Raw genomic sequence first — 26,862 nt, 5'->3', positions numbered from 1 at the left:
AAGTATAATCATTTTGATTTTCATTCTTTTAGCAATGTAGTGTTTTGCAAAACTGCTTTTTTCCCCACAATTTTCTGAGAATCCTTTTGCCCAGGTCATTTAGTATATAGCTGTAGTATACGATTTTACATGCCTTACTGAGGAAAAGATGAAGCAGAGAGCATCAGATTTATTACTGGGTCAGTGACTGAGATATTTTTTGAGTTCCCAAAGCTTTTATCATAGTGACCATCCTGGGTCTTGTCAGTAAAGAGATGATCTTGAGAATTAGATCACTGAGATTCTAATATACTGCTGTGTTGGACAAGATTCATGGTCGAGAGAGGATATGGCATTTAATGGCCCTTTTAAATGTCACATCCAGGCTTTAAAGGCCATAGTCTCAGAATAAACAAAAGAGGGTGCAGCTAGCTCCAGCAGCTTTAAAATGAGCAGCACACCAGTGATGCCAGTGGGAACTCGCGGACCATATTTATGCAGCGGATAGGAGACTAAGCGGCCATTGGAAGCCATGCAAGGATGATAGCAGTATCTTTCTTGAGATACAAGTTAAGATGTGCCTACGCAGTCAGCACGCCTTTCATTTAGCAGGAGAAAGAGGTAAGTAATATGAATTTCTTATCAGAGCGATGCACAAGAAGTTAGACAGACATTAATGGCTTGAGTAATTTTGGTTGGAGTACAATAAATAAAGTGATTGTGTACTGCATGCAGTAATATACGTCTTTGCAAGCAGTTGCTTGGCAGCTGTACAACTGGATGGGATTTTTTTTTTCTTTTTTCTTAGCTATGTAACTTTTTGAATGGATGATAACACTGAGAAAAATGTATTTCCACTTTTCTCAGATGCATTCATTGCTGGTAGAAAAAGGCCCATGGGAAGGCAATCCACGGAGCTGAATTCTGTACACTGAAGTGCTATATAGTATAAAAATGTGTGTGGACAGTGCGCACTGATCAGATGTGATAGTTTAGTATCTGCAGGCTTTTTAAAATCAGGCTGTTCTTATAACTTTTATAGACTGATAAATGTTGCCAAATTGCTTGGAAATTCACTGGCAGTCTTCAAGGGACATTCAACTTTAAAAAGCACACTTGAAGCATACATCCTTACTTGAGGTTTTTCTTTATTTTGAATGACTCATGGAAGTGTGTATGTGTGTGTATCTACATTTAAAAGTGTCCTTTTCTATTTTGTTTTTCGAGTTCTCAGCAAGTAACTGTTGTATTGATTTTTTTTTATACTTTTTGTCTTCAGTACTAATTTCTAGAACAAAGCTCAGTTATCTCTTAAGATATTCCATTTTTTTTTTTTTTTTTTTACTAAGTTTACACCCTTGTTCAAATTGTGCCCTTCCTTTACCGAAGCAGACATCACTATTAGATATAAATGTGGTTTTGTAACTGAGGACACAGGGCAAGATGGGCAATAGTCCAGCAAGTCACTGCGTGGTGAATTTTGGTAATCTGCCCCCAGGGGTGAATCATTATTGATTTAAAGGAAGATGAAAACTCAGTGGTGTTTTGTGGGAGGGCTAAATTATCTCTTCTGGCCTTAAAATGTAGGGATATTGATTTAAAATTGATTATCTTGGTTTACCTGCTGCCTATAAATTTGCGGATTCAAGTTAAATGAGCATAAAACATGTTCTGGTTGAGTCCAGTGTATTTGTAGAGTTTTAACTAAAGCATTTTAAATATTGCTCTTTTTGTTAAGCCCACTTAACTATGTGTAGCTGTGTCGGAATACTTAGCATTTTTTTGGTGGCAGTCTAGCAACATTTGAATACTTCACTGTAATTGACACCTGATGCAAACCCAAGTCTTTGTTATTCTTGCATTCACTGCAGTGACCTTGATAATGTGAATGCTTCACCTTTGCTACTCCTTGAAAGGCAGTCCTGTAAAACTGGGATCAATTACGTGCATTGCTAGGATCCCATTTTCAATAGTGCTAAATTAAGAGCAGTTAGAGCTAGTTAATGGGCTTTCCCCTTGTATGGGGGGGAGTGTGGGGGAGCAGAATAAACAAAGAATAGAAGATTAATTGTTTGAGAGGAGGTAATCTCTGCTTTGTTTCTGCCATAGATTAGGGATGATCAATTATCATGTTGGAAGGCAGAGAAGCGAATATACCCCAGAATTTACTCTCAGTTATTTAACCATCCTGCCTGATGCATAGCATTCATCATTCATGTTTTTAATGCCACTTAACTGTATCATCTCACATTTATACAGGGCACATTTAAGGAGAGAAAAATCATCCTGATAGGCAATGTCCTGGGGCATAGAATTGCTGAGAAACCGGTAGGGTTCAATTTCTGCTTCTTCAGTCTAAGTAGCTCGAGCCCTGGCCCCGTGCAGCCAAACTGTTGTACACATCTTACGTTGAGATGACAGCCCTGTGGATGACTCAAATCATCGTCTGAAGGAAAACCTTAATGAACTCCCACCTGTACTGGGTGCATAGCCCTCAGTAGTGCTGTAAACTGCTTTTTTCCAAGAGCGAGTGGGAGCTAACATCATCACAGAACTGTGAAGGACGCAGGCAAATGCCTGTGAGCAGCTGGTATTTGTGCAGTCAGCTCTAGTAGCCACCCCATCCTGTCACCTGTCTTGTTTGGACTACTTTCTGCCATCTTCAAGGCACAATTCAGGCAGCTACTGGATGACGTGAGCACTTGGAGCATGAAGGTTCGTCAAGGGGTGTCATAAACATGCTGGATAATACCAAACAGGGAAGTGTTTTATGTATTGCATGTATGGAGATATGCATATACATATTTTATTTCCTCACTAAACTTTTTGGTAGTCTAGTCCACACAATGAATAAAGATGAAGGTGAGAGAGTTGGAAGGAGAAGGACACTTGCTTAGGCCTATCCAAGACATCCCCTGGTCCAAGTAGAGGAGAGAGCCAAGAAACTCCTCTGAAGGAGGAACCCCCAGTGACCGATCATGTTGAAATCCCTTTTTCTCTTCTAGCACTTACAAAGCTGAGAGGAGGTGAGTGATCGGTATAAGGAAAACTTGCCAAAACCAGGTCTGTAGCCTTATTTTAGTGGTCGTGAAGCAAAAGAGGAATCTGGATGCAGTGAGACTTGTCTCGCCTCCGTTTTTCTATAATGAGGTCTTAGGAATGCTGGATGAGAAGATGTCACCAAAGCCTCAAGACATATTTAAGAGTGCAGTTTCACAAATTCTTACTCTGAAGCAGTATGTTGCTTGGTTCCTGTAAGCCTCTTCCTAGCCGTATCTAGGAATAGTGAAGCCACTGGTTTTGTTTTGCAGCCAGGAGGTGGATGGATCTGAAATATGGATTTGTGGCACATTTTTTCCCCCAATGCTTCAGAGAGCAGCGCTATCAGAAATGCTAGCCAAAAAGGCAGAAAATTCCCACTCTGCTATCTTGTGTGCATATATCTTGCCTGATTTTTGATCAGTCATACCCATAAAGCAGTGAAAAATACTATCACAAGAGGACCAGCCACCAACCAGCAGAGATTGCATTAAGCAATGTGTCACAGACAGAAACCTGGTTGACCACAGTTCTGATACTGAGGAGAAGCTAAAGATGTGTCCCTTTATGCATCATGTGTGCAGCTGCAATTTAAAATTTCTGTAATCTCTGTTGGGACCATTTACCTTCTGGATGGCAAGCCCACCCTCAGACACCCAGGCTGTTTTCCTGTTCCCGTAGCATTGCCCTGAACCTCCAGAGCCTGTGGTGACCCTGTGGTGACCCTGTGGTGAAATATTCAAAAAAACATGCGGATGTGGTGCTTCAGGACATGGTTTAGGGGACATGGTGGCGTTGGGTTAATGGTTGGACTTGATGATCTTGAAGGTCCTTTCCAACCTTAGTGATTCTGTGATTCTGTGACCCAGATGAGTAGGCAAGTGCTTAGGACATACCTGTCAGCAGTAGAGGGGAAAAGTTGTACTAGAGACTACCTGTACAGTCTGTAAATTGGGTTTTCATGTCAGAAGTGCTCTGGACTATTCCTGAGTTTGTCTCTGAATCCTTTTCAACACCTTCAGAAACCAACGGACTGGAAAAGCCTGCCATATTTTCTCAGAAGAGAGTCTGTATTTGCTTCCTGCATGAAGGTAATGCCTCTGCAGGGTGGGAGAGTCAAGAGCCACGCTTTCATACGCAGCTGCATTTATGCCATTCAAAACACCGATGTTCATCCTGAGCTTTGTGTTGCTCGGTTGTGATCTCTGCAGTTTTTACCTTAGCAAAGCAATTTTACACAGCGCTCGTCCTTAAGCACACAACTAGTGCTTCTGCCTGGAAACAAAAGTTGGAGAGAGTTACTAAATTACAAAAATAAGCCTTTACCATAAATTTCCCTGTAATTTTCCTTTTTGTCACTCACGTAGGGTTTTCGTTCCATGTTTGAGCTCAGCATGATGTCACCAAGTTGCTTTTGATTTAAATAGAAGCCAGCTGCCGGGAGTAATTCTTGCAGGTATTCCTTCTTTTCTTTATTTGCCTTACAGCAGTGCCTGCAGGCCAAAGCAAAGATTGTGCTGGCAGCATCTGAATGGTTAGTTTGTGCCCCTCAAGTCAAAATAAATAAAGGAATTATCATTATCTTCTTTGCACACATAACAGCAGGGAAAGGTGAAGTGACTTGCCCATGGTCATGCTACAAGTCTGGTCCGATGCTTTTATCCCAGTGCCATCCTTTTGTGCAACTAGCCACTTTTAACAGGTCAGACTTTACCTTAACGCCTCCTGGCACAAACGTGCAGGCTGGTAAATGGCACGAAATGTATGTCTCCCAGATCTCTGCCTTTCAAGATCCTTTTTATTTTTATCACTCACCTTATGATGCCCAGCTGCTTTTGTAGAGCCATGTGTCTGGAAGGACCTCAGGATGCACTCGTCTAACCTGCTTTGAAACCTCCAAAGACACAAATGCCACAGGTTCACATGGTGATTTTTTCCAGTGCTTCATTATTTTTGTCCTTAGAAAGCCATTCCTAAATTTAATTCTGTGCTTGTCTTGCTCCAGAGACAGCAGCCTTTAACTTATTTGGAGACTCATGCTCTCTTTCAATCTCTTTTTCGCCAGGACTGAACAGCCCTGCTTTTTTCAGTCTCTCTTTATAGCTTTCTCAGCTTGTGCTTGTTCTGTGATTCCCTCTTGGATTCCCTCAAAATGCACTGTGTTTTCCCTGACATTCAAAGCGGGGCACAGTACAGAACCACCAGCTCCCTCGAGCACTTTCCCCTTCTCCCCAAGGATGCGATAAATCACTTCTCTGCCTCCTGGGAAGCCCTAGGTTGAAGCTGTAGCTCTTCTTCCTTCCTTCCTTCCAAAGGGGCATTGCAAGCTCCTGTGTTTCACACTGCAAAGGTTACCCCTTAGGAAGCTGAAGGTACCCGAATTTCCCTTGGTAGTATCAAGAGATGTTTTCCCAAGCACCTGTAGTGCGCTTTGATCTGTGCTGAATTTGCTAGTTAGCTTCATTTCAATGCTTGGATCCTGAGATTTTAGGGCAAAAATGGTCACACTTAAATGCCAAAAAGCTGGGCAAGATGTCTGGATTGGCAGCAAGGATGAGATCTGTTAGATATTGTCTCTATTTGTCTGCCGTTTCTCTTTAAGACACTGATACCCTGTGCAGCATTTGCCCTGATCCAGAAAAGACGCTGTCAGTCTGAAACCAAGGACAGGGTGGGAGTTTATGGATCACAGGTATATAAAACCACAAGTATATAAACCTTTCCATTCCTCTAGTCACTCTGAGGTTTTACTATTGTAGGATTTTGTTCTACGGTAACTTGTTTAATTTTTTTTTTTTTAAATTAAGAATTTTATTTGAAGCCTTCTGGTCGTTATTGGGGAACTTGCTTATGGAAAAGGTCCGGACCGTGGTTCTGCAAAGCTGTGGCTAGCTCAGGGTCCTGTCAAAGGTGGTGGTCTCATGCTTTTCTGCCATTTATGAATGAGATGTGAGAGTAGAGCAATGGTTGTAAGAGGGACCAAGTACCATAGGAAATCCAAACCTAGCTACCACCGGCGTTAAGGACTTTGCCCATTCTTCCCTCTGACTTGCTGCACCTCTTCAGCAGCTGTTCTTCAAGTGGAGACATAAGGAATTTATTTGGCCACCTCTGATTTCACTGGAGCATTTAGTAATTTGGCTTTAATATTAGAATTCATCAGCAAGACTGATTGGTGTATCATACAGAGTGTCAGGCTTGGCAGAGAAGGAAATTTCCCACGCAGTTTAAAAATGGTCCATGAGTTTACCAGGTTTAGGGTTTGATAGCAGCTGGAAGAAAGATACAGCAAGTCTTGTATGAAGAAAGGAGCCAGTGTAGGAATTAAGAAGGTGAGTTATGGCACGGAGCAGGGACATGCACGTTTTACGCATTTTATTCGGTAGGTATGGTTTTGTTTTGTTTTTAATGGTGTGTGATTTTTTAAAAGGAAGTTTTTGCTTAAATGCAAATAAGATATTAGGTTACTGATGATAGGAGAGGTGCTGGTAAGTGTGCTGGAAGCTAACCTGATAAATGCACTCAATAATGAGGATTCTACTGCAAAATGCTGAGCCCTGTGGCTATGATCCAGCAAAGTGCTGACAGCAGTGGTGTAGTACTCCTGCACTTAATGTTAAACATTTTCCCAGAGCGCTTTGATGGATCAGAGCTGGAGTCCTTATCACCTTGCTAGGAGTGAATTTATAATAAGGGTCTTCTGAGTCAATAGTATTTATTCTTAGGCTTCACAACTAAACCACTAATGGACTGTAGGGAATTTACAGCTCTTCTGTGGTGTGAAGGAATCTGGCTCTGGTCTTAACCACAAAATGTTGCTCAGCTTTGAGAAAAACTTAGTATCTTGATTTCCGGAGGCCCTAGAAAAAACAAGAGCAGATATTGCAATTCCGTATGGATCTGCGCCCTATAGGAAGACATTCCTTCCCACCTCTCTTCCCTGCTCAGACAGCCCTTTGTCTCAGGTACGCCTCGGCCCCGGGTGCAAGGACGTGCTAGGGACAGCAGACAGTCCTTTTCCCTGAGCCCAGGCAAACCGTGATGCCCTGATGCCTCCCTCGCCCTTCCTGGGATCGGGATGAATGGCAGCCCGACAGGCACTGTCTGTGCAGGCCTCGGGGCTGATGCTGCTGTACGTGCGAATGAAGGTGCTAGGCCTGGCAACTGGGAAGAAGTTTCCCAAACAGTGAATTATGGCCATGGCCAGTCTTGCTAGGGCATTTTTTTACTTACTGTTTTTTTCAAACACTCTGTAGCTTCATGAAGGGGATTTTGCACCACGGTGCCTGTGACTCTGTCTTTGGAGTCGCTGCAAAATACGGGTGAGTGTTTGCAAGTGTTCAAGTTTCAAGGGCAAAAACTTACCTGGGTCAATGTTGCAGAGCATGGTGCCCTTTGTAGCCTTCGTTATACAGACCATCCTTAAAATTCTTACACACCAATGTTCCTGATAAGGTGTTGAATGTGTTTATTGAGTGAACAAGCTGGAGGTAATACTTCCCCTCCCTTGAAGTGAGTGTGCTCAATATTCTACAGTTGTCTATGATAAGTCTTCTCAGAAATCAGAAAAGAAATGAAAATAACAAGAGTACAGAGGGTTTTTCAACAGCTGAAGTGCCAGGATATTTCTCATTTCTCTACATCCCAACAGTGGGCATTTCCAGTGGCAACCGTGCTAGTTAGCTCGCGCTGTCTGGAGATAAACTACCACTAATGCCATTGTTCTCATTTACAACCTTTAAGATTGCTGGGGGGTGGGGGAGTTCCTATTACCTTGCAATCTTGTGATATTTGGTCATGTTTTCCTAAAGTCCTGTGCCTGCATGTGGTGTGCATCTGCAGGCAGGTTCCTGTTGGGATCACCCTGCACGGCTCGGCCTTAAGGAGAAGGAGCTGTGGTGTTGATCTGCACGGCTCGGCCTTAAGGAGAAGGAGCTGTGGCATTGAGAAGCTGGTAAACAGCTGGATATCTGCACAGCTCGGCCTTGAGGAGAAGGATCTGTGGTAAACAGCTAAGAGGAAGCAGAGGAGCGCGTGGACACCTGCAGGCAGCGAATCCCGACTGTGGAGAAGTGCGTGGACTGTGTGTGGTAACCAACCAGGACGTATTTTGTGGCGCGTGAAAGAGCTGTAACTGCATAAAAAGCGGTCACTTGTAGCAATAAAGGTCTTTGGCCTGAAACCCCGCCAGAGTCTGTGCCCTGTTACTTCACAGGTTCCACTATTTTAGAGTACACGTCTCGCAGCCGTGATTGCCAGGAGCCGAAAGCGTGTCTGTACAACTCCGTAAACAGAAAGCAAATGGCAAAAATCTAATTTATTTTTTGAAATCATGCGCTTTTAAGAGTCTTGCCCAAAATTATGCGGTGTTTGGAGATGGTGGTGACGTATGATAGATTCCATTAAATATTCTGGCTCAGTTGTATGTGGGGTGGTGTGCGCATGAAGAATGACAAAGTAGTCTCGCCACAAAGGCTCTATAGTTTAGTGCTCAGATCCTGTGATGTCTTTAGGCTCTGCTGATAATCCTGTCGCAATTGCGTATGATAGTTGTGTCGTGGTGTAGCTTCGTTACACTACATTTTTTATAAGTTACTTGCTTTTTTTGTGGTGAAAGCAGTGATTTTTTGAAACATCTGTGCACTCAGCAACAGGGCATACAGAAAGGAGTGGCGGAGGTGAGACGTTGCTGTGCCTGCCGCGGTTGCCTCTTAGGCTCTTCAGTGAGTCTTAGCAATATTTTGCTAAGGCAAAATATTTTGTGAATGGCAAAGCTTGCGTTGGCTGCATCCACTGTCCTGTGAGGAGTATGTGTTGAACCTTGCTTTCTTATAGTTAACACTGTATTTTGTTTAAGAGGAAAAAAACTGCATACAAATCCTTTAAAGCTGTGCATTTTATTGTTTTCATAACATACACGTCAATAATCAGTGATCAGTCTTAATATGAAGTATATGTTATAGATACATTTGTATAACACAAATTAATGTAATGAGGATTCGAATAGTGATTTTGTACATGCAGTAATACTGCGCTCTTGCTATTTGTTCTTTTAATACTTTTTAATAGGAGTGGCTAAATATCATGGAGTGTCCATCAACAGATTTGTGGCAAGAAGCAGTAGGTCCTTAGGGGTGGATCAGTAGATGTTAGGTAGTCGCTATTAAATAGAAGGTACTTGGTTTCCCATGTTTTTTGTCTTTGCTGTTTCTCTCCTTGGAACCTCCTCCAGGAGATGCTCGGAGAAAAGACAGCCTTGAATTAGGTGGACTTAGCATGCATGCACCCTTCCTTCCCCCAAGTTGTGCTAGTCCAGTGGAATTACAGCAAGCAGGGTATGGGGGCTCAGTAAATCTTGATGCCTTAGACCACACTGGTGCATTGCAGTCCCAGTCTCAACCAGGCGTATCTCCTGAGCAGATCAGAAGTAAGAGATTAACCATTATCCCTGTACTAATGCAAATTACATGCAGATTACTTCTGTTATCTCTCTAATGTGAGTATGAATTGAAAGTTTTTTTCTGTTTTGTATCTTCCAACCATGAGCAGTTCTCTGTAGTGGGGCTGCTGGTAATTAAAACCCATCAGGTTAGTAGTGTCCCCAAAACGACAGCATCCATCCTGCTCTCTCTGCCTTTAGCAAAGGTACTTTGTCTTCTTAGGTATCTTAGATCTAAGGATTAGAAATCTAAAGAGAAATTATCTGAGGAAGGCTTTGTCAAAGAAAGAAAAGGGTCTCCAAGAGAAATAGGCAGCAATTTCGGTTTCACCTTGCATGAACCCAGTCCTGTGTCCAGCTGGGAGGCAGCAAGGTCTGGGAGCACATTGACTCTGTGACCAGCTTGGGCTTCAAGTCATGTCCTGCTGTCAAGCTCAAGGAGCTGCATTGGATCTTTTAGGAACTGGGGTGGGAACCACCTGAAAGATCACCCCTTTCATGTGAGATAAGTTTGGTTCTTGGGTTAGCCATGGATTCGTGTTACAAAAAGGGGCCCTGCCATCCATCAGGGCCACTGAGTGCTTGAATCGGTTCTTGTGTGACCTCGTCCATTTCAAGGCACATATCAAGGTGTCTCAGGTTTTGGATGCATTCAAAAGGGACGTGGGTAACAGAGACTGTAAATTACTCTTAAGACCTGACATTTACCTCAGGTGTTCATCTTGGGAAGTAGAAGACCTGAAGAAGCACTATATATTCATTGCCAAGGAAATTTGAAGATAGCGTTCTTGTTTTGATATTTGATGTGTGAAAAGAACCACCATGAAGTCCTCATCTACTCAAGAGATACCTTGAAAACTCATTCAAAAGAAGATGATCTCCATATATGAATTGTATTTTAGGATTGGACTCGCATTTGGCAAGGTGTTTGGGTTTAATCCTGGGGCTAAAATTTACTCCCGTGCACTATTTAGGGCCTGTGCATCATTGAAATCCCATGTAAGATCTCAGGTAGAATTGAAACGGCATTTAATGCTACGTAGTCCAAGGACCTTTCATTCCCTGGACTCAGTTTTCAGAAGCACTTACAAGCACTTGCAAATTGGGGTCCCACCTGTTTGCCTAACTAGCCAGGCATGGTTTGCAACTACGTGTCCTCAAGGAACAAAGAAGCCCATTATCAGGCAAACTGTGGTACACTTTGTGATATGAAAAACTGCAGCACAAAAGTCAAGTTATGACTTAGACACTAAGTTCTGATCCAGGTAAAAGTACCCTTAGGATACCATTGTGTGTTGAGCTTTTCTAAAAGTATATAATTTCTATACAGAAATGCAAAGAGATAATACAGTGAAGTCTTTTCTTCTTAAGGCAGTGTTTCTGTTTTAACTAATGTATGTGCCTTGTTTCAAATGAATCTACTGCTTGAAGCCGCCTGCAATTTCATTTGCCTTTAGTGTGATTTGGTGAATAATGCAGGTCTTGCTCCAAACTGAAGTCACCAAGGGCCTGAGAAAAAAAAATTCAATAATGTCATTAATTAGAAACTGAGTGAAAAATTGCAATGTACCAGGCTTTTGAAGTGGAACCAGAATTACTTGTCTTGTGGTTACTCTTCTGATACAGGTTTCATTTTCTTCAATTAAACCTGGCTTTATAAGTGTATTAATGATAGCATAACTATTTGGTTATATGATGACAGGTGAAGGTATTGATTTAATCACAAGCATGAATTTGACTTTTAAATTTTCTGGCATAAATTCAGACTGCGGAGAAATGTGGCATCGCATGGAGGGAGGAACTCCAAGGTGTATTGCGAGGTCTGAAGTGTTAGATTCCAAATGTTTGCACATATGGGAATGTAGTCACAGTAAAAGAAAATGCAAACGCCTGTAAAACATGTGAAAATGCATAGCAGGCAGACATCTAGAACAGCAGCCAGGACAGAGATAGTAGCAGCAGGGTCTTCCTCTTTGATGCCTTCATTGTCTTTGAAAAGGGACCTGGAAAGTGAGCCAAAGGAAGGAGGGGTGCCAGCCCCTTTGCCGGTGTAAATTGGCATTTCCTGGGCTACTCTCAGTTGCTCCAAGTGAGGATCTGTCCTGACAGAAGTTAAAGCTGGATTGAAGGTCCTGGGCTGGTGGCTTGGTTTTTGCACCGAGGGTGAGGGGAGCTAGTATTTTTTTTTATTAGAAGTGGAAAACTTAACTGGCTATGGGGCTAAGGGTGAGATGGGGAGCCATTAGCTGTTGTTTCTGCCACAGTGAAAAATACCAAGGCAAAAGTAATTGGGCTGGAGAGAGCATTAGCTAGACCATGAGATGTAGAAACTGGATTATTTTGTATTGGTACAGTGGTCATTCACCTGATAACATTAGTTTCTCTTAAAATATAATTAACATTTTATTCCACTAGGCATCTTTGTTTATTAGACGTTAGTGGGACACAGCACAGTGTGTTATAAATACTGGGTTTGGTGCCTAGATGGCTAATTCAGTGCTAATGTCATTATCAAAGGTTGCAGAGGAAGAATGTCCTAAAAGGTCTGTTTCTCATGAAATCATCTCCCGTAGTTATTCAGATGTGACTAATGATGCATCTTCTGCAGAAACTTTAATTTATTTATTTGGTATGTCCCTTTATTCTTCTTAAGAAATGTTAGAAACAGAACAGAAAAAGGTAGAATCAGTTTTCTGTGCTTTTCTTTGCTTCCTGATTAATTTTGGTCTCATGAAAGCAAAAATGTACATTAGCAATTTCACACCTTGTTACATCTTCTGTTTGTTTTCATCACATGCATGACTGTTTTCATGAATTGTGAACATAAACATAAATGATGTAATATCCGTCTTTGATTTTGAGTGTCTTGCTGAGAAATTAATGCATATGTGCAGATTACTTGTAAAGCAACATGTGAACAATTCATGATGTACATCCACCTTTTGTAGTGTCAAGGCAGGGATTTGAACAAGACTTCTGCCTGCTTACATAAGAAACACGGGAGCTTACAGCTTTATCTATCTTGACTCTTACGTGAATTTATTTTTTTTACCTGTTGTACTCCAAATGGAAGCGCTCCGTGGCTTGGCTTCTCTCTGTTAAGAAGATGCTGCCCTTGCAGAAGCAGTGACCTTTGAAAAGCAAGTCTCAAGTAATCCTTTTATTTTCCTGAGATCATATAGCACAGTATCCAGTTGCAGGCTTTTAAGATGGAATGATTGCAGACTTTGTCTGCTTGCCTGGATTGGATTACATTTTGTTTGACAAAGAAAACTCTAAAATACTTATACCTTCCTTCCTTCAGTTCAGAGCATTGTAATCTCCATGTGTTGAGGATGCAGAGTAGCTGCCGCATCATCGCAGCACCGCTGGGATTTATTGAATTTATTTAATTGGCCTTTATCTCATGGTTACACTTTAACGCTTCTTTTGAAGGAGATTCAAAAAGGATACAGCTAGTCCTTTTCTAATTTACTTTGAGAGTTGGGTTACTCATTTTCTTATCTTCCCTCCCTTTCCTGGTAGAGCAGAGCATTCTGCAGAGCCACGATTGAACGTGTTAGAGACTTGCATTTAAGTCCATAAAGCTATGGACTAGCAAACAACTAGCAAACAACTAGCAAAGCTTTTTACTCACTGCTTTTTAAAGAGGGTGCTCTGTTTTAGAGGAGTAGAGAGTTTGACAAGCACCTTTGGATGGCCAGTGGTGCATTTGGTGGTGTACTGTGCTGATGCACATGGACGAAAGCTAAACTCCCTTGAACCTCCCAGGGAAGGACTTTACAGCAGAGTTCAGGAGCACTTGCATTGTTCTCTTGTTTTTAAAGCACTTGTGAGCCTCGGTCCTATAAACACTTCAGGAGACCTCAGTGAAGTGGATGAAAAGTCCATTATTTGGTCAGGCGATCTTGACACTGAGAATTGCGCGGTTTTCACCTTCCTGAGAGGCGTTCGATACCAGGGAGGGCCGAGGTGCCCCCTTGCTGCCCTTTTCAAGTTGGCTTTTGCTAACAGGAGTTTTAAAAGGTTTAATGCTCAGCTGTGAATTTCTCCATCCTGCCAGACCTCTGCTGCCAGCTCTGCAAGCCTGAGAGAGGCATTGCAGGGATTTGGGGACATTGGAGAGCAATGCCAGAGGGGCACAGGTCCCTTTTTCTAGTACTTTGGTGTCTCCATCGCCTATATATAGCATCCGAGTGGCTCATGGTAAGAAGTGATCAGTATCATCTGTTTAACTAGGGTTGTATAATCGCCTGTTATTTGGCACCACCACCCCACAGTACGACTTGTTTTCCGATGCCTCTGAAAACCATGTAGCTCCCTTTGCTGCTCACTGTGTCTTCTCTGGGCTAACACATCTGACCATACACATGTGCGTGGACTGTATATTTCACATGCACAACTCAACTTGCAGTGCACATGCATGCATAACACATATTTAGGCACCTGAATTAATTAACAGAAAGTCCTACACTAGATTAGCAGCTTAAGTCTAGGTTGTTACTTGCCCTCATGTAGCCCAAAAAATCGTGGAGGACATCAGGCAAGGGTAAGGTGACTTTTGCAGATGAAAAATTGTTGGCGATCACTGTGCGGTGCCTACATAAATAACATGATCATCATTCAAAACAAGGTGTTTTTTTACTTGCTCAGTAGAGCAGTTGTGAGCACGGTGGTGGATGCGCAGCTAAAAAGCGAGCGTTGCCTGTGCAGCTTGATGCCAGCTCTCCAGCAGAAAACCATATGAAAATGGCCAACACCTTTCAGGATCCTTCAAGAGCCAAGTAGGGGAGAGATCAGTAAACAGGAGTGGGAAAAAGTGGGTCTGAAAAGAGACTGAGATGCAGGAGCTTGCTTTAAAAGAGAAGGCTTGCTGCTACCCTTCAGTCCAGGGATAATTGTCTGGAGCTCTTCCCTTACTCATTTTGGCTGAAGATCAGACCTGGCAAAATTAATTAGTTTGTTGTCTTTATTTTATTTCATGGGTTGGGTTTTTTTAGTATTATGATAATTAGCTAGTCCTGCATATAAGTAAAGTCTTTTTTTTAATATAGTTCCAAATATATTTTGGAAGATAACATGTGGTCATTTGCTACTGCTCTTTGCATTCAGTCCCCCATATGGCCACAAAGGTCTTTGCTGTGGGTCTCCCCAGCCCCCCTGTCATCCTTGCTGATAGCTGACCTGTCCGGAGGGTGAGTTGAAGGCCCTTGGCCAGGTGTGGGCTGAATTTTCCTCTGGAGAAGCTGCTCTTGGCCCTGTAAATTAGAGACTATAAATTTCTCCCGTTTCCTTTTATTTTCACTCAGTGTTGTTTCCTAATCTCTGGCATGAAATACCTGGGGTGTTAGGGTTGCATTGCCCATAGCAACTTTTGCTAGGGAGCTGCCAGGGGTGGTAACAACCATAACTTGAAAAGTCTCTGCAGATATCGGGCTGAAAACAAAGGATCAAGCCTGTTTCTGATGCACATGTGTGCTGCAAAGGGCAGATAACCTTTCAGGGCTGCATCTTAAAATAATAAGCAGAGCCGGTATTGCTGCTTTCATTCTGCCACTTCCCCAAGCATGCTGCGAACTTCTGAGCAGTGATCGCCATTAAAATCCTTACAGTTGCCATTTTCAAGGAATTAGCATCCCTATGTGAGTGGTAACACCCCAGCAATATTTTTGGAGAGCAATTAAGTTGTAAAGGTTGTAATGGCCTTGTGTCTTAGGTACTTGCCATACTATCCCACACGCCCTGCCACTCATAACTATCCAGCCTTGGGTGGGTGATCTTCTTAAATAGTTTTTTAACTTTAAACAAGACCTGAAGCACATTCAGCAGTAGGAGCAACAGAAACATGCCGGTTTGAACACCCCAAGGATATTCCAAATCCTCAAGAGCTATTGTGACTTGAGGGAATCAAGGGGAAGGTGAAGGGATGGGGGGAAGTGTCCCCCCTTGGAGATAGATTGGCTTTCCAAGGAGAAAAGGTAAAAAGTGTAATTATTAATGTTTTCCAAGAGATGGCTCCTGAAGTACAGAGATGACAGCAATGCTGAGTACAAATACCAGATTAGTTTCATGACCAGTGATTTTATCATATCATAAGCCAGTGTTACAAAGTATAGCAAAATTGCAACCTTGACCCAGTTCCCAGAGATGATAAACAGCACAACAGGGGACATATACCGCAAGTCAGGTGTTACAATAACACAGCCCTGAGAACAACCACAACAACTCTGCGAGTAAATAAGTCAACATTGTGACCAGCAACTATCAAATTAATATAATGAATGCTTATAACAAATTTGGTCTAATGCACTCCGGTCAGTTTTGTCGGTATCTCAACCCGGCGGGTTCCACAGTGGGCACCAAAAAGGACTGTTGTATTTTAACCCAGCAGGCAGCTTAACCACACAGCTGTTCATCCATTCACCCTCCTCTCCCAGTGGGATGGGGGAGAGAGTCGAGAAGAAAAGAAGTACAATTTGTGGGTTGAGATAAAGACAGTTTAATAGGACAGATAACAATAATAACACTAAGTAATGATAAAAGAATATAAAAAACAAGTGATGCACAGCACAATTGCTCACCACCTGCTGACCGATGCCCAGTTAGTTCCCAAGCCACGGTGCCTCCCCGGCCAACTGCCCCTGTTGATATACTGAGCATGATGTCATATGGTATGACCCCTAGTTGGGGTCAGCTGTCCTGGCTGTGTCCCCTCCCAGCTTCCTGTGCTCCCCACACCTTCTCACTGGCAGGCCAGCACGAGAAGCTGAACAGTCCTTGACTGCTTAGCAACAACTAAAAACCCAGTATGTTAGCAACATAATTTTCATCCCAAATCCAACACACAGCACTATACCAGCTACCAGGAAGAAACTAAGCTCTATCCCAGCCGAAACCAGGACACCTTGCTACCCTCTTACTTGGTTCTGGAAGGAGGGGGCTGAAGGATGACTAGACTTTAACTACTGCACAAGCCAAAAAATAAATAGTTAAGGAGCCCATGTAACCTAAGGTCTTCTGTAAAATATGTGCTTTCAAAGCAGCTGAAAGAAAGCAACACGTAATCAATATGTAATTCTGTTGTGACAACATGGCCTCCTGACACATTGGAAAAGGCAAGTTATGCAGCTGGTGTGTTTGAGAAGTGCTTGAAAAGACAAGATTGATGTGTAAGCTGCTGGTGGTAGTTTATGTTGTTACTTTTCTCGGGTGGGCGATGCTGGTCAGATCCTCAGCTGCTGAAAATCTGTGCGAATCCAGTTGTTAAAAATGGGCAAATACCACCAAGGTGAAAACAGACCCTGCTGATCTGCAGTAGCTAAGGATCGCCTTGCATTGGAGGATCAATGACAAGTTTGACTTCAGCAGGGGCAGACCATCGTACTAACCATGGTTTTTGTGTGTTCTGTTTTTCTCCTGTCTTGCAGCACCTTCTCCAGTCAGTAGTGTGAAAAAAGGGAAGATAACTAAAAATAGCATCTCCCTTTCCTGGCAGGAGCCAGATCGACCCAACGGCATCATCCTGGAATACGAAATCAAATATTTTGAAAAGGTGTGACGGACTGATTGCTGAGCATCCCAAGTACCTTCTCTTTACTCTCCTCTTCTTTTAGTTGTAATTATTTGAGTCATGGAAGGGAGTGGAGCGGTTTTATGCATAAATCAATGTCAGATTGATTTTGCAGTAAATTATTAGGAAGACTTGAAATGAGGGTGTTGTTTTCCATTAGTGTGCCACTTCTCTTGAACAAATACGTTAAACCTGCATGTCAGATTCCTCTCTGGCCTTATCACGTTAAGATAGAGCCTGCTTATTTGTTAAAAATAGGAGGAGTTGGGGATCGAGCATCTCCTGCTCCCAGAAACATCAGGCTATCCCTTGCCTTTGGTATTTCAGTTTCTCACTTGGTTTTGCATCTGCGGTGTAAGGAGAGGAGAAAGGTTTTGTAGAGGGATTGTATCTGCTTTGACATGAAGAAGGGCTTGCTGGCTTAAAAGCTTGCCTGGGTTTTCCAGCCCTTGCTCTCAGTCTAGTGGAAAATCTCTCTTCCTACAACGCTTGCCTCTCCTAGTCTCCATTTCAAATGGCAACGTGTTCTCCTCCTGCAAAATTAATGCACTTTAAAAGAAAAGAGTAGCAAATGAAGTTGTCCAAGTAGCATCTTTTAAGCAATGCAGCTGAGTGCAGATTTCCAAAAATTAATTTTGCAAGGGTTGACTGAATAGCATTTCCTTGCCTTAACTGGGGTTGTGAGGTGTTCTTTTTTCTTCTGAAACAGCCAGGCTTTCTACATGAAAAGAAGAGGAAAACTGAGTCACAATTCACTTTTGGGGGGGGTTGAATTTCTGTTTCAAGGAAGACCTTCCATTAGTTCTGTCTATGACCGAAGTGAAGCCACTCAACACAAACTAGGACTGGGTCCTTACTCCTCCTCTCTTCCTTGTCTGACCATGGGAGGGACCTGCTCAAGCAGCCCATGCAAACAGGGGAAAAAGATTTCTAAAATCTTATGCATCAGGATAAAATCAACATTATTTTTGAAGATGAGGGAACTTGGGCAAGGGCACAAGATGGGTGAGTGGCTTGAATAGGGCTGAGGTTTTCAAAAAGATTAAACCACAAAGCAAGAATTACGATATGCTATTGCTGAAAATAATCCATTACTGATTCTTTTATTAACTTGTTTTAATGTCTCTTGTGGCGCATTGAATCCTTACCGTGGAATGGCCTGGGAAGATTAGCTTCTAGAAACCTTGATAATGAAGAAATAATTAAAGCAAAAAAATCCATATAGTTGTTTCTTGTACTTTGTTTTCAAACAAATCGGCGTGGGGTGTTAAAATGTTGTATTTGTGGTCCAGAACGAATCTCAAATAGCTTCAGTAAGTAGTTCTTCAAGTGCAAGTCCTTCACGGGGAGCTAGCTACAGCCAGTCTGAGTTTATGCTGTCTTGATTTTTTTCTTTCAGGCCGATAGCAACGCTTAGTGTTTTCTGTAGGAAAGCTCAAGTGTTTAAATGTTTGCAGAAGCCAACAGTGTATTGAAAACCTAATTGGGCTGACATACAAGCAAAGATGTGAACTAATATTCACTTATTGCTTTTTAACTAGTCATTGAGTTAGATTTGGGATGTCATCCTTAATCCTTCTTGTTTGTTGCTACTGTCATTTATATTCTCTCAGTTTTCAGCCCTTTATAAGGATAAATTCGCAGCGTTCATTTCCAAGGGATAAGAATGATCTATATTAAATGTTTTGGAAAATTGAGTTTTGTCAGATCGCATTCCTTTAAGAAAAATCACTCCTTAGCAAGAAAAAAAAGGTGCATATATATATATATATGCATACACACACACGCACATATATACACACACGTTTCTCCAAAACAGTCTTGTGCAGCTACAGCCTTCAATGAGAAAATCTGTAATCCTACACTTGGAGATTAACAGACCTTTATCCAGGTATCTTACTGTCTGTGGAAAGTTGCCCATTAAATTAAAAAAAAAAAGAAATACCAGTTCAGATCCTAAGAGCTATGCAGAAATCTTGGCAGGGAATTACTAAGAAGTCATGTTTACCTCATAATAATTTGGTTCTGAGAGGATATGGTGAATGAAAAGCAGTTTCCAAGTTTGTAGTCCTTAATTTATGAGCTCTTGTCTAGATTATGTGTTACAGTAAATAATTCTAAGAGTAATTACAAGCATTTGAGCAAAATTTTAATAAAAAAACTGAAACTCTTTTGCATTAAAAACTGATCTAAATGAAGATTGATTTCAGCAAATCTTCTTCATGTTTGCTGCTTCAGAAGAACAATGCAAAATTCGGTATTTTCCTGTAGTTTTGGTTTATTATTCCCTTCCCAAGGTCTAATTCATGTTTCTAGAAATGCCAGCATAAAGTTATAAAACGTATAATATATTATTCTGTTTTAGGCCTGGTTACATTACTGGGAAGTCATTTTGGTATAAATTAAAATCCTGCTTCTAAGGCAATGGGACTGTTTTCCTCTTCGATTGATCTTTGTAGGATGAACCTTTCCCTTGCCCTGGGCCATGTACATCCCGAGCAATGGAAAGCTGCTCCTACTGCAGATGCCAGTTTGGTCCCTACATTGTCATTTATGGGTGGAAAGTCCCTCTGCTCTTTTTCATACCTCCTAGAGTCATTGATTATAAAACAGAAAATCAGATCTCACATTTCGTGCTGCAGAAGGGACCTTCAGAGGCAGGGGTTTGGGGAAAAGATCCTCAAAAATGCGTATTTCAGTCATCTTTTGTAATGTTGCTGTGGGGGTTGTTAAAAATCTACTTTCTCTGAGCGCCATTACTTCAGTGTTTGAACTTTGTGGTTTTTGGGGGGGTTGGGAAAAGGACCAGGAGACGAGCTACACCATCATCAAATCCAAAGAGACGACGATTACGGCAGATGGCTTGAAACCAGGCTCAGCGTACATCTTCCAAATCCGAGCCCGAACAGCTGCTGGCTACGGAGGCTTCAGCCGAAGATTTGAGTTTGAAACCAGCCCAGTGTGTAAGTCTTTTTAATTATTCTCAGCCCATGTCTCTGGAACGGTTACCATAAACAAGCCAGGGGTTCGATAGCTTTGTAGACAGCTCTTCCTTGTCCTGGCCTCATCCCTTGACTTTGGAAACATCAGGTACATCATGACCGTGCGCTAGACAGGCTAACAGATCTGTCCTTGCTTCCTCGACTCACTTCGTGAGGCGGGAGGTGAAGACAACAGATCTTCAGGCTCCAGAAATTCATAGCGTTCCTTGCTTAGAAAAATCCTGTATTTATGAGAGCTGATGCAAAAGAGGACAAGGGCTCTACTCCCAGGAGAGACAGAGGGGATGAGACCTGCTCCTTCACACCTCTTAACGGCTGCCTGCAGAGGATGCTGAGCTCTCTTAAATATCTGCATCTGGGGAAAAAGCCCTGAAATGGTGTCTCTCTGCAAGGGGAAGAATTGAATGAGCATTAGTGTCTTTTGGTTCATGTCAAGTTGGAAGGTGGTTTCTGTTGGCTGCCAGTGCCACAGCCTAGAGGAAAGGAATTTGACTTGAAATGGGAAAAATGTGCACTGCAGGCACAGGACTTTTACTTGGCCTGTTACAAATGTGTGGGGTTTCAATTTTGGTTTTGTGTGTGTGTTAATGAATCAGATCATCCAGGTCTGGATTCTGGAGCAGATTCTGTAGCAGGGAGAGCTCCTGAGGCATGCAGAGGCTCAGCTGCTCTGAGCTCTGTGTTCAGGCACAGCTGTGGGGAAATTCTTTTTGTCCCAATTACCAAATTTTTGCAAAGGTGTCAAAGATAATTTTCTCCCTCAGAAAATATGTCCTATCTATTTCAGTTTGTACAACTGTAACTTATTAATTTTTTTTATTACTGTTTGCATGGAAGTGAAATTTTGTGCTGGAAATACTCTGTTCCTGTGGGAAAGAGCCAATTTATTTATGTTTTCCTTGGAAATTTAAATTTGTCAATACTTTGATTACTGTTACTCCAGTTCATTTAAAATTCATGATCTTTGAGCAGAAGATGCCAGGCTGTCTTTTCAATGCATGCTACCTTTGAAGCTGTAATAGATTTTAAAGGAATCATTACACATGTGCAGATGTAGCTGTGGAGCCAGTGATTGAACTAATACAGTGCAAATTGCATCACGACGCAAACATTAATGCAATAAGAATGGTCTATTTAATGTATTTCTTATTGTATTAGCCATTAATTGTGCCCTATAAGTAGCAACAAAATCACATTATGCCGAAAATTATTCTGTATTATACTAAGGAAATTTTGCTTGCAGTTGAAAAGTTTCTAGTTTAGTGTCATTTGAGTAATAGTGTTCCAGACTATTAATAAATAATAGGTGAAATAATACCACATTTGATCCAGTGCCATCAGTACCTATAATCCTGGTCCAAAAATGGTACTTCCATAAAGCCCATTGTGTAGGTATCTGTGTTAATCAGGTTTTTCTGAGGACATCTCATGGTACTATCTTTAAACACTTTAAACCCCTTGAGTCATTTAGTCACACCTGCACCACAATTTTTTTAGCATTTTAAAGGCAGAGGAGTAGGTACTTCTCTGATATTAAGGAGCTGCTGACATAGTTGGAGGAATACCTACTGCATGGTCCCCAGTTTGGGAGCTGGGAACTGTTCCTCTGTTGGACTTGAGCTCTGGCTGAAGCAGGACTTAACCAGATGTTTAAATGCTTTGTAGAATTGAAATGCAACATAAACCTGGCAAAATGCAGCCCTGTTTGACATCTAAAACCTTTTAAAGAGTGATTATTTTTTTTTCTAAGGCCCTGTATAAAGTCAGTATTAGTGCCGGGAGTGTGATCAGACTCCCACTGCTTTCCTGCACGTCCCGGAGAATCTGAAAGCAAGCACAGATCGAAATCTCACTGCTACATCGGAGCTCAGATCTGGACCTCTTGTTAGAGCCAAAGCAAATTATTTTGATTCAAGCGCAAATAAAAACACTTCAGTGACTGTTGTGAGAATCAAAAACAGCCTCCAAAATCATTTGGACCGCACAACAGGTTTTGTTTCCGGTTCACAAGGTTTCTGTAAAGTCATTTTTAATATACTTGGGGGAAATAGGAAACATCAGCCTGAGAAATGCAGTGGGGGGAAGCCATAACTTGTTTTGGACTTTTTTCCAAATTCTGGTATGTTTTTTTCACATACTGCTGCCTGCATGTGCAATTCTGCGAAGTGCCACAGTGCAGCCAGGGCTGCATTTTTCAGCGGAATTTTTTTATTTGCGGGGAAGCTGTTGCTGGGTATATCTGCTTGCTGCTGTCCTCCTTTCCAAACACCACTCATCTACCCCTGAGAAAAGTAACCTTGCCAAACGCTGGTTTTCAGCTGGATTGGTGACCTAATCCAGCTGGTCAGCTAGGCAAGAGTGGGAATTTGTCACCAAGTTGAGGAGGGGTAATGCAGGTCCCCCCAGCTTTAAATGGCACCAAGGTCCCAGCTCAGCTTGTAAATCCAAGCTTTTTACCTGCTGTAGATCACATTTATCTCATCTCCCCATCCCTTGAGCTGTGCAAAAAACCACCAGTCACAGTTTAATGTTCTCCTTTAAATGTTTTTCTTTTTAATTATTTTGTCAAGAAAGCAATAAAATATCATCTTAAGGAGCCTGCATAAATTCGTGAGGCTAATAAAATCTCTGGATGATGGCATGGGTTTGGAGCAGTTAACATTAAATATTTAATGTATTGGGGGCAATCCTTCTGAAATCATTTACATTGCTGTAGCAGGTCCACACCGCTTGTTGTTGAGCCCCGGAGAGCTCCCGTACGAAGACCTACTTGAAACCCACTGCAGATCGATGTTTAATGCCATACCTTTTCGTCTTTCTTTTCTTTTAACAATTAATACGGGACCATATTCAGTTATTTTATAGCCTCCATAAAGTTAATCCTGCACTAAGGACCCCTTTTTACTTCAATCATTTAGTTAAAGCCTTGTTCAGTGTGCAGTCGATTCCTGCTGCTCCCTGGGGTGGATGAAACTTCATCCGGGGCTGGCACGAGGGTAGGAGCTATAATGAGATTTTTCCCCGCACAGCAGCAGCGCCTTACGCTGGGGAGCTGTTTTTGGGGGTAGGAAGCCAGATTTGTACCCTGGGGTGGTTGAATATATGCAGCTGAATAAGCTGGAAGTGGAGAGGGCAGGGTGAGGAGGCTTTGGTTTCTGCTTGGAGAACCCCACATGCAAACCCACGGGGGAGGTACGAGCTCCTTCCCCTGCAGATAAACAAGGTACAAGTGGCGTTAGCATTTCCATTTTACAGGCTCCAGGAGCTTGCTCCCCTGCTGTTACTTGACCTGTGGCAAAACCCAGTTCTTGAACAGCTTTCCTGACCTTTCTGCTGGCATCTTTATCATGGGACTCATCTCCTGCCTTTTGTCAGGAGAGCTCTTTACAAGGCATGGGCTGGAAGAGTTCTGCTTCCCTTGGCCTATAAAAAGACCAACTAGTGTATGTGTCTTAGCAAATTCCTGTTTTGCAGAGAGCATCTTCTGGCCATATGATATGGATGCCACAAGGAGTTAGTTTTTAATTGTTTATAGCTTCTTGAAGCTCAGGTGATGCTGTTTATCTCAGAGATCTTGCTCTTGTCTTCTAAAAATAACGTTCCATAAATGTTCTCTCTGCAAATGGGAACCCGTTGGGTTTTCATCTTTTATCTCTGTGATTCCTAATGCAGCTGAGGAAGACAAAACTTGAGTTTACAAACCCAAAGGCTGCGTTCTGCAACACTTTGGTTTCTGAATTCAGCGATGAGATGTGATTTTGTTGGGTTTTTGGCTTGGTTTTGCATGTGTTTTTGGTTTCTTTCCACCCGTTTCCTTTCCAAACTAGAAACAGACAGCAAAGGGGGAAAACACAAACTGTAGAAGAAGAAATGAACTGGTAAGACTTGAAAGCTGGCTGGCAGCCTCACTAGAAAGACTCGTGTGAGTGCTGACTATCATTTTAACCTTAATCTCCATTTTCTGTTTCTCATCTCAGCAGTAGCTGCATCCAGCGACCAGAGCCAGATTCCTATAATTGTTGTGTCTGTAACAGTGGGAGTCATTCTGCTGGCTGTTGTTATCGGTTTCCTTCTCAGCGGAAGGTAAGAGGAGAAGCTGTGTATTTATACTTCTCCAACTTTTGTAATAACTTTTATCTGACCAGCTGATTAGCGCAGTTTAGGCAAAAGCAGCACGTGAGTGAAGCTGTCGAGCGGTAGCGCTGTAAAACGGCGTGAGGGTGGGCTGATTGATCTGTGTGGACAGGCAGGAATGGCAAAGGCTCGCTCACAGATGTAGTTCACTTCCCAATGATTTTCATCTCTGTATAGACTGGCCCTGATTATTCCACTTGATTCTCAAAGGAGTGTTTTCACATCCCTTTAAAAATAAGCAGAACATGTTATTATAGGTAAAATATCCTGAAGCCCATATGTTTGCACTCAGAGCTCGCAATGGGGTTTGGTTACAGAGAAAGCTTGACTTCAGGAAAACATTTCCAAAGAAAAAGAGAAGAAACCCATCCGAATGGCCAAACACACCAAATTTTGGTCAGGTCTGGATTTCATTTTTCACATGTAGGACACTAATGTGTTCCCCACGTGCTAGTAAATTATACAGAGAGCTCCCCCCACGAGGGAGACACTCAGCTTCAAACCATCAAGCAATCCCATCGACTTCTCATGTGCTTAAACATAGGCAAGTGATGAAAGCCTGGGCTGTACCAATCTTTGACAACTCTAATGGAAGTTGATGGAACTTGTTGGTGAACAAGGGATTGTGGTATTGAGGGAAAATCTGGCTTGTGTCAAGTTCAGTTCATACTGCAGCACTAAATTTGTGTAGCAGCCAGCACACAAGGCACTTTTTTTTTACACTACACGTGTGTTAGTACATTTTTTTAATGGCAGTAGTCAAACAATGCAGCATCCTTCATGCAAAGCAATGTGAGGTGCATCTATTGATAAGGCTGAATTTGTTTTCAGTGCAAGGTAAACATTTATGCTTCTAAGGTACCCATCAACCCACTGTTGCTTTCTTGATACAGGTCTGTCTTAAGCTCGGGTCTAGCAAGGTGGCTGTAAATTACGGGGTATTGTAAGTGTTAAAAGTAATTAGTTACAAGATACTTGCAGAGGAACTGCGCTGATACTGAACGTATTGGCTGAGGGTCTTATTTCCCAGAGGGGCAGGGTATCAGTCTGCGAACATGGCGCGGTGAAATCCAGCCAGGCTGAGCAGCTCTGTCCCCAGGCATAAGGCGTCCACGGACGGACACAGTTATTTCCTGCCTTGAAAGGTAAGTGTGCTGCCAGACTCCTCTCCACTCAAGGTCAGAGACTGACAGTCTCTTCCAGCTCAGCCGTTCGAGCTCCTGTCGTCTGCTTTGAGTGACTTCTTGGGCTTAAAAATGGGAAGGTAAATGCTCCTGTCTGCATGAGAAGCACGCAGTGGCCTGGCGGGGGTGGCTGAATGGCGACAAGCCAAAAAGACTTGTCGCTGAACACTGTAGGCGGGAGTTCAAGTCTCTCCTTAAAGGCTGGAGGTTTTGAGTCAAATCCCTCCTTGAACGGAGCGGGGAGATGCGGACCTTGGCCTCCCCCAGCCTGGATGCGTGCTGGCGTCGATGCAAACCGGAGGATGCACGCGTGGCCGTAGGGAGGCTGCGGATATCGCCTGGCGCCTCTGCAAGGAGGAGCCTGGGGGAGTGAATCGCAGGTGGAGGGACATATATCCCTCTGTGACCGTAAGGAATTAAGGAATTGCAGCTCTGTGGCAGCCAGCAGCTTTTGCTCTTCCCACGGTTGCTGACAAGCGCTCTGGACCGCTTTGGGGAGGATGTGCCCTTTGCAGGTCTCCTTTTTACTGCTGCCTTCTCTGGTCCAAGCAAGTGGTTGCAAAGCCTGAGCCATTTGTCAGCAATTCTCATTAGTTTTGTCTTTCTCGCCATTGCTGTAATGGGCTTTCCAGGATGAGCTTCCTCTTGGCTCGTTATCTCTTGGCATGTTTATAAAAGCCCTTCTCTGCTTTTAGCTAGAGTTTTATCACTGCTTCTGCCACTGCCTTAATCCTCCTACCCCATACTCACACCTGTCTCTGTGGACCCTGGGGCAGCTGCAGGTTCCCAGGAGCTTCTCCATGGTGCCACACTGGACGTATGGGATGGGGCAGGCACAGGGAGCTGAGCTCTTCGTCCATTTTTATCTTTTCAACCTTTCCCCTAAACTGGGAAGAACCCAGTCCCTCAACTGGATGTGGTGGAGAAGCCTCCAGCACCAAATCTTGGTCCATCATTAGAGAATTGGCCTCAGAACCACAGAGCTTCTTGGCCACTGAGTTCCCATGAATTTTGAAGCCCATCTAGTGCATTGATTGACTTGTGAGAACAGAAAAATAAACCCCAAACACCCAGAAATCTGAAAGCCAATTTGAAACTAAATAAAGCAAAACAAAAAAATTGCTTCTGTTTGGAAGAAGCAGAAACACTGTTGAAATGTGTCAGTCATGCTGCTTTGCCTTGGATATGATTTTGAGACAATTTGTGGAGTGACTCTCCTGCTGTGACACTGCAGGGACGATAAACACGTTCCAAGTCATGGGATAATCCCTTTCTGAAGCCATTAACCTGTTTCTGGAAGATACACTCCCTGTATCTTTAGAGTGGTTATGTTGTTCCAGTGCCTGGTTTCAGGGGGTTAAATTTCCTTTCCTAATTCTTTCCCATACTTGCTTTTAGAAAAATAGACATGTTGAACTCCAGGAGTTACTCCAGCTGGAATCACCACTGCTTTCCCTGCCAAGCAAGCTTTGCAAAGCCCAGGCTCTGTCTTTTCTGCTCATGTAGGAGAGCAGG

At 42.7% G+C, this 26,862-nt stretch overlaps 1 protein-coding gene across 4 annotated transcripts in view; it reads left to right on the top strand.

The window, feature by feature from the left end:
- Nucleotides 1–26,862, top strand: part of EPHA5 (EPH receptor A5) — a gene marked incomplete at its 5' end in the record, with an annotated part of 202,357 nt that overhangs the window by 134,124 nt on the left and 41,371 nt on the right. For 2 of the 4 annotated variants that reach the window (XM_081999323.1, XM_081999325.1), the window contains 3 exons: nt 16,885–17,009; nt 19,831–19,990; nt 24,010–24,112. In XM_081999323.1, coding sequence (XP_081855449.1) covers nt 16,885–17,009; nt 19,831–19,990; nt 24,010–24,112 — 388 coding nt within the window. Of the gene's footprint in view, nt 1–16,884; nt 17,010–19,830; nt 19,991–24,006; nt 24,113–26,862 lie in introns of all 4 variants that reach the window. The other 2 variants (XM_081999322.1, XM_081999324.1) reach the window with 1 other exon arrangement.

The sequence above is a fragment of the Phaethon aethereus genome, assembly GCF_964289735.1.
Source record: "Phaethon aethereus genome assembly, chromosome: 4".
Classification (NCBI taxonomy): domain Eukaryota; kingdom Metazoa; phylum Chordata; class Aves; order Phaethontiformes; family Phaethontidae; genus Phaethon; species Phaethon aethereus.
This window is presented reverse-complemented; position numbering and strand designations above follow the sequence as displayed.